At 41.2% G+C, this 14,067-nt stretch overlaps 1 protein-coding gene across 2 annotated transcripts in view; it reads left to right on the plus strand.

The window, feature by feature from the left end:
* The first annotated feature begins 1,268 nt into the window (after positions 1 to 1,268).
* rabgap1l (RAB GTPase activating protein 1-like) overlaps positions 1,269 to 14,067 on the plus strand; it is a 63,529-nt gene continuing 50,730 nt past the window's right edge. The window contains exons 1-9 of one of the 2 annotated variants that reach the window (XM_080006777.1): positions 1,269 to 1,384; positions 5,323 to 5,542; positions 5,634 to 5,745; positions 6,144 to 6,339; positions 7,029 to 7,203; positions 7,616 to 7,770; positions 7,919 to 8,029; positions 13,313 to 13,379; positions 13,965 to 14,067. In XM_080006777.1, coding sequence (XP_079862903.1) covers positions 5,432 to 5,542; positions 5,634 to 5,745; positions 6,144 to 6,339; positions 7,029 to 7,203; positions 7,616 to 7,770; positions 7,919 to 8,029; positions 13,313 to 13,379; positions 13,965 to 14,067 — 1,030 coding nt within the window. In that variant the 5' untranslated portion in view covers positions 1,269 to 1,384; positions 5,323 to 5,431. The remainder of the gene's footprint in view (positions 1,385 to 5,322; positions 5,543 to 5,633; positions 5,746 to 6,143; positions 6,340 to 7,028; positions 7,204 to 7,615; positions 7,771 to 7,918; positions 8,030 to 13,312; positions 13,380 to 13,964) is intronic. The other variant, XM_080006778.1, reaches the window with a different exon arrangement.

Here is a 14,067-nt window from a genome sequence, read left to right on the forward strand (position 1 = left end):
TGATGTGAAAATGTGAACAGCATGATGAAGTGGACTGTTTAAATACCAACTCTAATTGAACCAGGAAATGTATTGGTCAATTCATGGATCAAACACCCGTTGTGAATTTTGCCATTCAGCTCCTTGTTAGAGAACAGCAAGTTGTGCAAAAAGTACTGAAACATTGAACAGTTGGACATGTGCATTCAAAAGTTTAGAGATGGTCAAATGAAGTTCACCTGTAAAGGTTATAGTGCATTTTAGGTTCATCCTGTAATTTCACCCGAAAGCCGAATATCCCTAACTTTTTGTGAGTAGTATATATATATATATATATATATATATATATATATATATATATATATACTATATGTGTATATATTATATGTGTATATACTATACGTGTATAATGTCTATATACTATATACACGTTATATACCAGCCACGCCCCCTTACAGTGAAATAACACGGGTTCTCGCTGATCGACCAATTCGCTGAGCAACCTGGTCCTGGGAACTGAACTCGGTCGTTAAGTGAGGAGTACCTGTATATTTGTAAATGACTATGACATCACTTACAGTATTTAATTGTAAATTATAACCAAGATCTGCATCATCTGCAGGAAAGAGGTCCAGTACTTGAAGTTTTATCGACTCTTATATCTGGACACTGGCTATGACAAGTACGTTTACTTTGGCAAAGCTTTATAAGTACTCTTGTATTTATTTGAATCAATATCTGGGTCGGATGCTCGCATTTCTTACCTTTCTCGAGTGACTTTGAACGCCGCAAGAGCGGAGTGCTGTGGGTGCAGCGCTGTGCGCTCGCTCCCGACACCGCGTCACCAGTCGTGATCGCGCGCCGCAGGGAGCGCGCACCACAGCGTTTCGCACGTCGCGATGAATGGTCCAATTATATTTTGAGAGCCGGCTCCCGACGAGTCACTCGGCAGAACGAGACGTTCAGTTGTGTTCGGCGTAAGGCACGACGAGCGAGCGAGGACTTCCTGGCGGCTGAACGATGCTTATTTTTTGTTTGATACGTATTACTTTATTATAATTTATTATTTTTTTTGATGTGAGCCGCTGTGACACTGCAATATATATCTCTGGAATGACTATCTATCTTATCTGTCTGTCTATATTTTCATTTTGCGAGTCGACGATTCAGCGCCTGACCGGAGTGACTCCTGACGACCGAGTCGTTTCAAAACATTAGTTCACCAGCAGCGGATCGTTCGTTTCCCCCCCCCCTCATTCCCAGTCCGCTGCCCCGGGTTTGCTCCAAACTCTGCCCAGAGCAGACCAGTAAGTCCCGCAGCTTCCGGCTCTTTGACCCGTTTTCTCCGGAGATTTCCCCCCGCGACGCGACCACACGTTTCCTCGGAAGGAACGAGACCGTTTGCGTGAGGTGACACCGCGCGGAGTCGTGCTTTCAGCTGTTCTGGACTTTGAGCTACTCAGCTAGCGCTAGCCACCGTGCTAAGATGCTAACCTGTTAGCCCACGGTCCCAGTGTGACAGCTCGCTGTCCCGGTACTGCTTCTGGTGTTGGGTTGTCCTGGTACTGTTGTCGGGTTGGCCTGGTTCTGGTTCTGGTTCTTGTGTCGGGTTTACCTGGTTATGGTACCGGGTCTGGTGTCGGGTTGTTCTGGTTTCCCTGGTTCTTGTGTCGGGTTCTGGTTGACCTGGTTCTGGTGTTCAGTTGTTCTGTTGCTGGCTTATGCTGATTCGGGTTCTGGTGTCGGCTTGTTCTGATGTTGCTTTGTCCTTGCTCTGGTGTTAGGTTGTCCTGGTTCTGATTCTGTCAGGTTGTCCTGGTGTCAAGTTGTTATGGAGTCGGGTTTTCCCTGTTCTAGTTCTGGTGTTGGGTTGTCCTGGTTCTGGGTTGTTCTGCTGAATCCTCTCTGTTGCTGCTGCTGTCAGGGGCTGCTAGCTGGGGTTAGCGTGTTAGCATGTCTTCCTGCATCAGGATGAGGATGTGTTGTTGTTTTCGAAAGGAGTTTGTCTTGGTGAAAGTTGGTGCGTTGCTTCAGACAGACGAGGAACATAAACAAAGCTTAACAGTTTTAAAAGAAAAACAAACAAAATGTGCAAAAATATACAGAATATACGACATCTGATTCTATCCACAGAATAAAGTAAATTAAAATGCTGTGACAGCATTATTATGGGTGTGGTTGATAATATTGACTATGGATATAAATATTAGCACAAGTATAGTTATTTTATACAGGATTTATAAGTAGTTCATAATTGATGATTATGAACTACTATTAAATTAACTACTTCTACTACTTCTATTACTATAAACGACTATTATAACCATAAAATAGTGTTATTATTATAAACTAATACTATTACTATAAACTACTGCTATTACATAAACTACTATAACTATGAACTACTCCTATAACTATAAACTACTCCTACTACTACTATATATGGAAGTAACTGACACACACCATCTCACTTCTCACTACTATTTAATTATTTATTCTCATTTATATTTATTCTCATTTATATGACTATCACTCCACCATCATGCTCATTCTGCCTCATAGATACAGAACATTCAGGATACGACACTGACTTGTGGAAGGGGTTGCCAAGTTGCCAACCATGCATCAGCTTTTGATTGCCAGTTGACCTGCAACCTATAAGCGAGCCCATCAAACCGTCACCTTGCAGGTTCTGGTCATGGTCCTGAAACGATATCTTTATGCACAACAACTATCTCACAACCAATCATTATAATCAGGATATTCTAATGATTGAATAGAACATCTAGAACTGTCTATGAAATTCAGAAAATTGCAGTACTTTACGGTATGCTCCTTAAAGCAGCGTTTTTGCTGCATCCCACTACTGTACCGTGAAAGCTCACCAGGTAGCGTTGTGGAAAATGTCAAATTCCACTTTAAAAATTGGGAACTAGCTCTTGTTTTGCAAGATCAAAGGCACAGGGCTGTAATAATTAATCAGTTCCAGACAGAATAGCAGCACATACTGAAATTGAGAACTATTCAGGGTGATGAAAGGATATTTTGAGGTTCCTTACCCTTGAAGAGTCACTCTGTAAATAATAGTAATTTGGTTTGACCGACTCTTGGTTCGTTTGGTTGTGTTGGTGTGACGCATGGTGAGCAAGGGAGGACTTCCTGAATGATGAATGAGAGTTGGTTCGGCTTTAAGTTGTGAATGTAATTCTCAAGAGAATCGTTTCATTCTGTCAAATCAACTAAATCAATCAAATATATGTACATATAATATAATATATTATATATATAATACATGTATATATAAAATATGCCTTGGCCTTTTTGCCTTGGGTTATAATTTAGTCCTCTGTAGTATTTTTCAGTTTGTGAGTCAAAGATTCACTCACCCACTCTTTTGCCGTCCAGCTGGTGGACTATTATGGAATTTGTCTGGTATGTGATGTATTAAAGGGGTGCTGGTGCTGAGGAGCCTGTTTCACCTGTTACCAGACCTGCTCTGACCACACCCGTCCATGTTACCTTAGGTTGAGCCACGCCCAAGAGCCAGGCAGGCCCAGGATCGAAGTGTTGTTTTTTTTTTTTTTGTTTGTTTTTTTGTGTCTTTATTATAATTTTTTTTTTACATGACAAAAGTTTCAATGTTGAAGAACCCACTCGAAACAACAAAGAACAGTTTTTGAATCACTCAATACTTATAGTTTGTCACTAAAGTAAGCTTGTTTTCATCTATGTGGCTTGGTCTGGGGTGCATTGTGTAGGCATGGTGATTGATTTGCATCTTTGGTTTCACTGGCTGTTGTTCCAGAGTTTAGTTTGAAACCCCTCCTATAATCAAAACGCAACACAGCGTCATTGTCAACAGACATATGCCTGTTTTCAATCGATGATGAATGAAAGTTTCACAAGTTTTTTTCTTCGATCTCTCAACTTTCTTTTTTAAAATGAGTTTTTGAGGTACTCAGAACAACAGCACAAACAGCGATCTTTGATGCACACATGCAGATCAAGTGATGTCAAGTCAGAATGTGAAACTTTTTTGATAGAATAAGATTTAAACTAACCCAAACTACACGGGTCTTCGCATAGTAAAAAACGTTGCGACACATCAGAGCCCACGAAGAAGAAGAGCTGACGTCACTTCCATAACAATGTGATTAAAAAAAATACCAGATAAACACCAGAAGCAAGAAATTTCACTTCTCTGTGAAAACATGCTGTCTCTGTGTTGTTATTTATTACGAAAAGAGGGCCAAAGCTCTCATTTATATCGCCAACTCAAACAACGCAAACTATCATTTTATAAAATAATAAATGCAGGAAATGGGAATGTTTAGAAGTTACAGAATTATAGAGGGGTCATGCTACTATAGTGAGCATTAACTTAGAATGAAAAAAATAACTTAAGCTTAAAATTAATGGATTAACTTGAAATAAGCATTTTCCAATATTTGTATAATTAATGATTTAAATACATATAAATTTAAATTAAATAAATAACATACTTGGGGAGAGTATCATATTTTCAAGTGTTATTTTTTATTCTCTACACACTTTACACACTTTAAACCACTGACGATGACAGGTAGTCCAGTGGGGGAGTGGTTGGGGGTGGAGTTAACTAGATATTTTTCCCACCCATTACCTGCCTTTGAAGTGTGAAAAACTTCAGGATCTTTAAGGGGCATTTTCTCTGCTAGAGGAGTTTAGGTGTACCAACATTCAAAAGCATATCTTCTCATATTTTTAGATTTTATTGTATGAGACATAATTTAATGTATGACACATAATTTTCATAATTCGTAAGAAAACTTAAAAAAAGTTACCTTGGCCTACTTGAGACCCGAAACACCTGTCACATATGAACCTGGTGCAGTGAGACAGGTTAGAGTGTGCGACAGGTGTAGTTTGAAAGTGATTCTGGTGCAGTGAGAGGGATATAGTTTGAATGTGACCTGGTGCAGTGAGACAGGTGTGTTAAATTGTTTGTTCTGAGCACTTTGTAGATGCAGTTGAGTGTGTGTGCTCGTGTGCGCACGTGCTTGCATGTGTGTGAATCTAGTTCTGCTGCTGGTCTCCTCCATGCTTGGGAACAATCTCAATCCAATAATACTCAAGATCTTGGGTCAAATCCCTCATGCTGATAATTAGAATAGTAAAGTGTCTCATCATAGGAGAGGACCAAACCCCCACAGTCAGCACTGACAGAGTGCTTTTGAGCAAGAGAACCATTTGACGCAACTAAACTTCATTTTAAAACCTGTTTTGCTTTTCCTGCATTTTTGCTTCATAAACTAAATACTATTTTTTCTGTTCTTTTCGAAACTACTGGCCATCCCCTGTCAGGTCTTCAGACGGAGGAGCCTCTCCTGGTCCGTCTCCTAGTCCTGGTCCCTGGTCCTGGTCCTGGTCCCTGGTCCTTGTGCTGGTCCCTGGTTCTGATCCAGGTCCAGCCATGGAGAGCAGCTCCACAGAGTCTGTTGCCACAGTGACCAGTGAGGAGTTTGTTCTGGTCCAGACTGGAGCCGCTTCACCTTCGGGGTCTGAGGAAAAACCAAGACTCAAGGTCTGTCAGTCTGTCTGTCGGTCCGTCCGTCTGATGGTTTATCTGATTTTGAGTTTGCTAGACGTTCACACAGCATTTGTCGCCCCCCCAGATGGCAGTGAATGGAAGTGAGCAGCTGGAGAAGGTCATGCAGGAAGTGTTGGATGATGAAGAGGAGAAGAGCAGCGTGGAGAAGATGGAGAAGATGGAGAAGAGCTCACCCGGTACCCAGTCTCACTGCAGAGAGATACATAGACCGACATGTTTACTTTCCCCTTTGGTGGGAAAGGCATTAGCGCTGCTAGTGCGAGCACTGCTAGAACTAGGCCTCGTGCCTTGCTCGATGAATCCACGGGAAACAGCTGCTCTTTGTTCAACTTCCTGTTTTTCAAGTGAAAAACTTCAAGTTTACAAGTGCAGATAGGACAATGGTTTATTTTTCTGTAACTCTCTCTCTCTCTCTCTCTTTCTCTTCCTGTCTCCCCCTCCTCCTGGGTCTCTCTTCTCCTGTCTGTCTCCCCCCGTCCTCTGTCCCCCTGTCTCTCTCTCCTGCTGGCTGTCTCTCTCCTAATCCCCCCCCCCCCCTTCTTCTGTCTCTCTCTCTCACCTTTCTGTCTCACAGAGGGGTCCCTTCTGGAGCCTCTGGTGGAGGAGGACAGTGTCCAGTTCAGTAAGCTGTGCTATCTGGGCTGTACATGGGTTCGAGCCCCGCGCAGCGAGGTGGAGGCCCAGCGCGCCATGAGCACCCTGCGGGCTGAGAGTGCTGCGCCCATCCCCGTCACACTGCACGTCCCCACCGGGATGCACGGCTCCGTCAGGTCCGACACTACACCCACAGCTTTGTGCACCAAGTCACATCAGATTTGACTCAGAGGTCAGAATAGGAAGTACATTATCATATACAAGGAGTTTGTAGTGGTGAGGATGTCTTGCATTGCAGGTATTTTAACTGTTCCTGAACAACTTGCTGTTTGTATTAATCTATTAGTACCTGAATAAATGCATAAATTGTATAGTTATTTGAAGCCATTTTTTACACTTAACACTTTTGTAACAAATAATTTTTTTCCGGGCTGGATGATACTGACAGTCAAATATCGCAATATCTTTTGAGGAATACCTCAATGTGAATATTTTCACAATATTTTGGATATCACTATTGGTACGACCAAGCAGATAGAGTCTAATGAAATTTACTGTAATGCAGCCTTGAGGACGAGGGAAAGACACTGATTGACTATATTGTGATATTACAAACCAAATTCCCACATGATATCCAGTCCCATATGGCAGTATTGATATTATATTCATATATGGCCCTGCCCACCAACCTAGCATCAAGCTACACAGGGAACGTCTTCTCATTCAGGTAGATAGAGAGAGAGGTAGATAGATAGATGGAAAGACAAAACATACTTTCGTTACACAGAGTCTAGCTAGCGAGATAGCTAGACCGTCGTTTCCATAGACAGAAAAACGTGTCTGTTTTATGATACCCACGATCCAGGATCGTGGAGCAGGCATCTGGGACGGAGATTGCCTCGTTTCCCATCTACAAGGTGCTGTTCTGCGCCCGTGGCCAGGAGGGAGCGCTGGAGAATGACTGCTTCTGCTTCACCGAGAGCTACCGGAGCTCCGAGGACTTCCAGGTCCACGTCTTCTCCTGCCACATCCAGGAGGCCGTGAGTCTCGAGCCCCACACCCACACCGGGCCCCACTGCCGGAGTGCCCCCTGGTGGCCCACCTAGTGCATGTCTCTGGATCTCACATCGCAAAATATCCTTCAATTTCCTATCCTATCCTAAAATATATCTAAATGTCTTTGAAAATAAAGGAACTCGGTCTTCCCCAATTTTTCTCAGCTAGATATTTAACATTTAAACAAATTCAATAAACACAAGTGTTTGCGAAGAGAACTCAAATTCATAAATCCACACATGAATTCTTATTTATCATTGTAATCAATAAATGCAATAATTAATAATTAATGACATTAATGGAATTTAACAAATGGAATCAGTAGAAAGGCTTGTATGTAGCATATAATATATTATAATATATTGTTAACTCTCGTTCTCTCCCTCCCTCTTTCAGGTGAGTCGTGTCCTCTACAGCTTCTCCACGGCGTTCAAGCGCTCGTCTCGTCCGGCGTCCGACACCTGTGACCCTTCCCCGTCCCCTGATGGAGACCTGTTCACCTTCAGCGTCTCGCTGGAGGTGAAGGAGGATGATGGCAAGGGCAACTACAGGTCAGCGTCCAGAAATAACTGTTTTACTGCAACAGATCAACTTTATGAATAAATTATGAAGATTTGTCCAAAAATCTCTAATAATATTTCTCTTGAAATGATTTCAGAAAGTATTAAACTCTGTGATTAATTGTTTTTATTTGTAAAGCCCGGTTCCTAAGGACAGAGAGAAGTTCTACTTCAAGCTGCGACAGAACGTTCTGAAGAAGGTTGTGGTGTCCGTGCAGCAGACGTCTAACAAGGAGCTCAGCATTGAGAGGTGAGAGAACACTCGACTTCTACTAGAACCTTGCTTAGTACGTACTAGCACACTACTGAGTAGACACTAGCACACTGCTGATTACTCAGTAGTGTGCTAGTGTGCTAGCCTCTGCACCACGCTGCCTCGGCGTGGCACAGGAGGTAGAGCAGGTCGTCCAGTAATCAGAGGGTTCCTCGTTCGATCCCCAGCTCCTCCACGGGAGCACACAAAAGTGTCCTTGAGCAAGACACTGAACCCCTTTCTGACCCGTTGAGCACGTGTGCGCCTTGCAAGGTTGCCACCGCCATTGATGTATGAATGTGTCTGCGAATATGAGGCAAGTATTGTAAAGCGCTTTGAGTGGTAGCAAGTTGAGAATAGCGCTATATAAGATGTATTCCATTTACCATTTACACTAGCGCACTACTTAGTACATACAAGCACACTACTGAGTAGATACTAGCACACTACTGAGGAGATACTATCACACTACTGAGGAGATACTAGCATACTACTGAGTACATGCTGTTGGTTCATTATGTTGCAATTTGGACTCCTGCCACCACACTAAGACAACAATTCCACAGGACAACACTGCACACACACACAGGGGGGGTGATATAATTTAATGTACAGAAGTTCAGGATTTATTATTTACAAGTAATTTATTTACAAAAAACAACCGTTTTTTGCTAAATGAAGTCCCATTGCATCTAAAATAAAAAGACACGTGGCACGGGGTCGGGAACTGGCATGCACAAGTGGCACCACAGTCTGGAAAGGAAGAAAAAAAACTTGGCTCCAATTCTCATGAGTTAGGTTTACATTACGTTACGTTAAGTAAGAAACTAAGGAATTGATTAAAATATACATCTCTATGAGATTATATTATATATTTCTATATTATAATCACAAGATTTTTATATAGAGCAGGGAAGTAATATCTGATCACAAGTGGTTACTCAACATCTGTGAGCGGAGAGGGCGAGAGCCTCCGCCCCCTCTCTCCCTTTTCCCATCTCTCTCCGCTCCAGTTTCAGAACACAGTAAACTGGACTTACACCGTTTCAATGCTCAGAATTTTCCTTGCAGATAAAAAAAAAAATAGTAATAATCGTCTGTCATCAATGTCAATCGGGATCTATGGAGTCTATTGACGATTTAATTGTAAATTTGCCCAAGCCTACTGTACAACTGGGTTGGATTTGACTGACAGGTCTGTTGCCATTAGGGGGCGCCTCCAGCCCTCAGGCTGTGACATGATTGTTCTGCTGTACCAGTGTGCTGGTCCATCACAGCTTCTGATCCAGGAACTTGCTGGATCCCTCAGGACATGATAGACTCAGCCCTTTAATAAGACTGACAATAATAGTGATTATTAGGGGTCCAACCCACAGTCCAAAACATATTCCGTCTTTGTGTCCTCACACATGGAGTTCTCTTTCAGCTCCAGAGCAACGGGTCCGGACCATATCCGTTTTATTTTAGTCACTGAGACACTGTGAGGCAGGACTCTGTGGACTACAGGTAGGAAACAGCCACCTTCTAAATTTTAGGATAAAGTCATAATACACAACAAGTGTATCGGCTTGTAGTAGTAATTCTGCATGTCACAAGGACTCTGAAAACTCGCATCACCACTGCGTCATTATGTCAGCCGATGCTGTGTTTAATGGAAACTCAGAAAATTATAACTCGGTTTAGTAGTAATGCTGATGTAAAGAGGAGTGACAACACAAACTGATGCCATGTTCCATGTGAACTCGAAAAATTGTATTTGGTGTCGATAATGGACCCTATGTATTGCTGCCTGCAGCTATATTTATTATAAGGGGTCCAGCCCGCAGGCCCCCTAATTTTTCAGGCTAAAACTATTCTAAACAGAAGAACGGCAGAAGTTACAAACACGGTTACATCTCGTTTGAACCGGTATGTCACAGACATCTGGTGGTTTAAGTTTCATCCAAATTGATCCACATATGGAGCAGAAATGAGTGAAAAACCGACCAAATTTGACCCCAAGTATCCAGGTGGTCTTGCTTCACCTGCATCTCGTTCATTATGTTTAAGAAAGTTGGCGTCATCATCGTTTATGACTTCATCATACATGTACTATAAATGTGCAAGTTTTGATTCAGAATGTACAATGGCACTGTGTTCAGTGTGCGGTGTAGACTCCGTCCCTCTGGAGTGGTTAGAGATTACAAACTAGGTGTGTATGTGTATTTATGTACCTTCTTCCTTGGTAGATGTCTGTGGATCTGTTTCATTGATATTTTATCTCTTTGTTCCCTATAACTTTGCCGGATTCATGAAAAAACACAAAAAACTTTGGTCCACAAAAACTTGTGACCATGTTGAGTCGAGTCCACTGGACTGTGCGAGTAAGTGATGCATTCAAGATCCAGGAAGGTGTCAGAAATATAGAAGCTGTGATATGGTTATTACTCACAGAAATACCACAACGTTTTTCATATTTCATGGAAACATGAAAATTAAATTAAAGGAATGAATTCAAATTGAAACTGAGCCAATTGCACAGAGCAGAGAAACAACCATGTGACAAACAGCCAGTTGTACAGCAAGAGCACAGGTGCTTCCTTTGCCCTCTCCCCGGCCGCAACGCTCTCCGGCTGGGCAGCACGCAGCAGGGATGAGACCCCCCCAGAGCTGACTGGCGGGTCATCCTTAACGCCAATTTGAACTTGAAGAAAGAAAGAAAGAGGAAAAGATCCGTGGTAGGAGAGAGCCCCTCGCTCCACTCCAAACGTCCCCATATTTTTTATCACAGGAGGGCAGATTCAGGAACCTATGAACCTCCGAAACTTGTAATATGTACCTTAACGTGACTAAACTGGAGCCCTGCTGCCTGTAGTGTCAGCATGAAGTCTAGACTTCCAGCCTGAAGTCTTCAAAGACTTCAAAATTCTTTGTATTTTGAGGTGTAAAACTATCTGGCACATCAACTTCAACGTAACACACGAACACAGTTGCGTCTTGTTTGAACCGCGTTGTCACAAACACCTCTTGGTTGAAGGTTTATCCAAAACAATCCACATACGCAGTAGTTATAAGCGAGAAACCAACCAAATTTGATCGATATTACAGACAATGCATTTCATGCCGAAATATGTCCAACCCGGCTACAACTATCTGGTAGACATACTTCGGCAGAACCTACTAAGGTGTCGTTTGAACCGGTATTTTACAAGGATCTTGTGGTTTAAATTTCATCTAAATCGATTCACATATGGAGCAAATATTAATGAAAAACCAAAACAACTTTGACACAAAATTTTCAGCTGTCTTGGTTAACTGACATGTCACTGTTCAGAAATAAAATGAACGAGATGAGCTTAACAGTAAAATGCTTTATGATGTCATCATACTATGTACTATAAATGTACAGATTCCGACTGAGAATTTACATTAGCACCATGTCCAGTGTGTGGCGTAGATGGGATCTCTCTGTACTTGTTCTACTGTACTTGGTCCTCATTACTTTGCCTGATTAATGAAAAATACAATAAAAACTGGTCCTTAAAAACTGGTCAACGCGTCTACTCGAAACCACTGAAATGGGCAACTGAGTGATGCGTTCAAGATCCAGCCGGTGTCAGAAAAATACAAGATATGCAATGGTAATTTATCACATAAATGCCACATCACTGATACTCCGGATGTACTTCAATGCAAGAAGATATGTTATAACAATGATGAGATAAAGTTCTAAATAAAAAAATATATATATTTTTTAAATAAACGTAATTTATAAACATTTTCCTACACCTAAACTTAACAAACTTTAATTGAAAGGCAGAAAGTGTTTGTGATATTGACAAATTCTAATGCCAAAGGAATGTTAAAGTTACATCAATGTTGTCTGCATTACAATATTGACAAGTAATATATTAAGCAGAATTTTCCAATTGTACATTATTATCAGAAAAAATACGATAAAGTAGTGATTACAACTAACAAGTTTTTATATATTACTAAAATTAAATGTATTTATTGTTATTGTTATGAAAAGTAATTACAAAAGTTGTGTTTGTTATTGTAACAGATAAAGCAATAAAGAAACCATTGTCTAAAAATCAGTCATCAGGGGGTGGTACAACGCAAAAAAAAAAAAAGTACAGAAGGAAAATACTGTGGGGGGGAACGCGAATGGAAAAACTTTCAATGTTTGTTTTTCCATTATTGCTTTTCTATTATTGTCAATGGTTCACATCTGGTTGAAATGGAAATGCTTCATATGTGATGCCATGAATGTTGGATTTGTGAATTGACATGGACTTAACTACATTATGTTTATATGTTCAGTATATTTCGCTGCTGCTTCATACGTAATGTCAGGACATTTTGATTAGTGGAATTTCATGAACGTAACTACATGATGTTTGGAAGTTCAGTAAATTTCTCCCATTTCACAAAAACCCAAAAATTGTAGCAGGTACCTGAAATGAATAAACTGGACCCGATTAATTGCTGTATGCGGCTATATGTATAATAATAATAATAATAATAATAATATTTTTTATTATTATTATTAAACTGTTCCTCCTTCCTCATGGCACACAGTTATGACCATGATGTGGAGGGGGCATGGCCCTGCCATCAAGCTGAAAGGAGACAGTGAGTAGTGGAAGCTCCAAGTGTCCACATGGAGAGGAACTGATCTGTGATGGAGACAGTGGGCATTGTCATGGTTATGACTTGTTGCAAAGCAGACGAGTTTCTCAGATGTGGCGTAGAGAGGGGTTGCTCAGATATTACAAAAAGCAAGACAACCATCCCCTGCAATATTTATTAGTTTAAAAGAGAAATAAGTTGTTGTTTTGAAGTGCCTCGTAAACTAAACTTTGACCTTTTTTTGTAATTTTTTAGGTTTTTATTTGTCCGTGTGTGTAGAAAAATTCTACTGAGTTTCTAGTTAAGTCCGAAACACCAAGTGGGTGTGGGTTCGGGTCCTGCCATGTTTGCTTTAAATTTCACTTCAGTGTTTTAATCTGTTTTAAACTTTTTATTTCTATACTTTTATCCTTCTTTGCTACTATGTCTTTTATATGAAGGTCTTTGAATTGCCTGGTGTGTGAAATGTGTCAAACTCATGAACTTCCCTCAACCCTGAGAACAAGCTCAGCGAATATTTCATTCAAAGAGAATGCAACAAACCAAGTGCATAAGATGAGAGTAATCTGTCTTTCCAAGCAGAGGAGCAGACTGATGGAGGAGGATGAGTCTGAGATTGGTTCTGTCTGATGAGCTCAATTGATTAGCAATGGCTTGTTCCTGCAGGTGCTTTGGGATGCTGCTCTGTCCTGGTCAGAAGGTCCGCAACAGTGACATGCACCTCCTGGACATGGTGAGAAGCCCCACCCCCTCACCCTCATCCCCCACTCTGATTGGTCACATTAGAGAGTTTATTTCGACTAGAAGAAAACAATTAACATTAACAAATTAGCTGTTAAATAATACACATTTATACAATTCTGCAAAACTGATTTCCAGTTTTATTATGAATAACAGTAAATATGTTATAATTGTATTAAATTATTGTTATTACAGTAAATTGTTTATTCCTATGTAGGAGAACAGTTCACTACCTTGTTGTGCCTATTTCTTTGAGTGGAAGCTACAAAACGAGACTTACTGGTTGTAAAACTAGACATACTAGTTATAAAATTATTTCTAATTAATATTCTGTCTCACTGCATGTTTTTATTGAGTAAGTATTGTGTAATAAGCAGGATAGTGTGCAGCCAGACAGTCATTATCACTAAATAACCCCCTTCAGAGCGATACCAGACCTTATCAACCTGTCTGGGTTTTTTAACTGATAACGGCCGGCTGGCTGGATGTTATCCAAGGTCACATGACCATGAATTAGTTTGAAAATGGCCGCTAATGCCTGTCAGACCTAACAATCCCAGATTGATCAATCAATCAGGAGTCGATGGGGAAGAGCTCGGATGGGAAGGCCTATGTCATCACAGGGAAGTGGAACCCCAACACCTCTGCCTTTCAGCCACTCAACGAGGACACGCCCCGAG

The sequence above is a fragment of the Zeus faber genome (genome assembly GCF_960531495.2).
Source record: "Zeus faber genome assembly, chromosome: 1".
Lineage (NCBI taxonomy): Eukaryota > Metazoa > Chordata > Actinopteri > Zeiformes > Zeidae > Zeus > Zeus faber.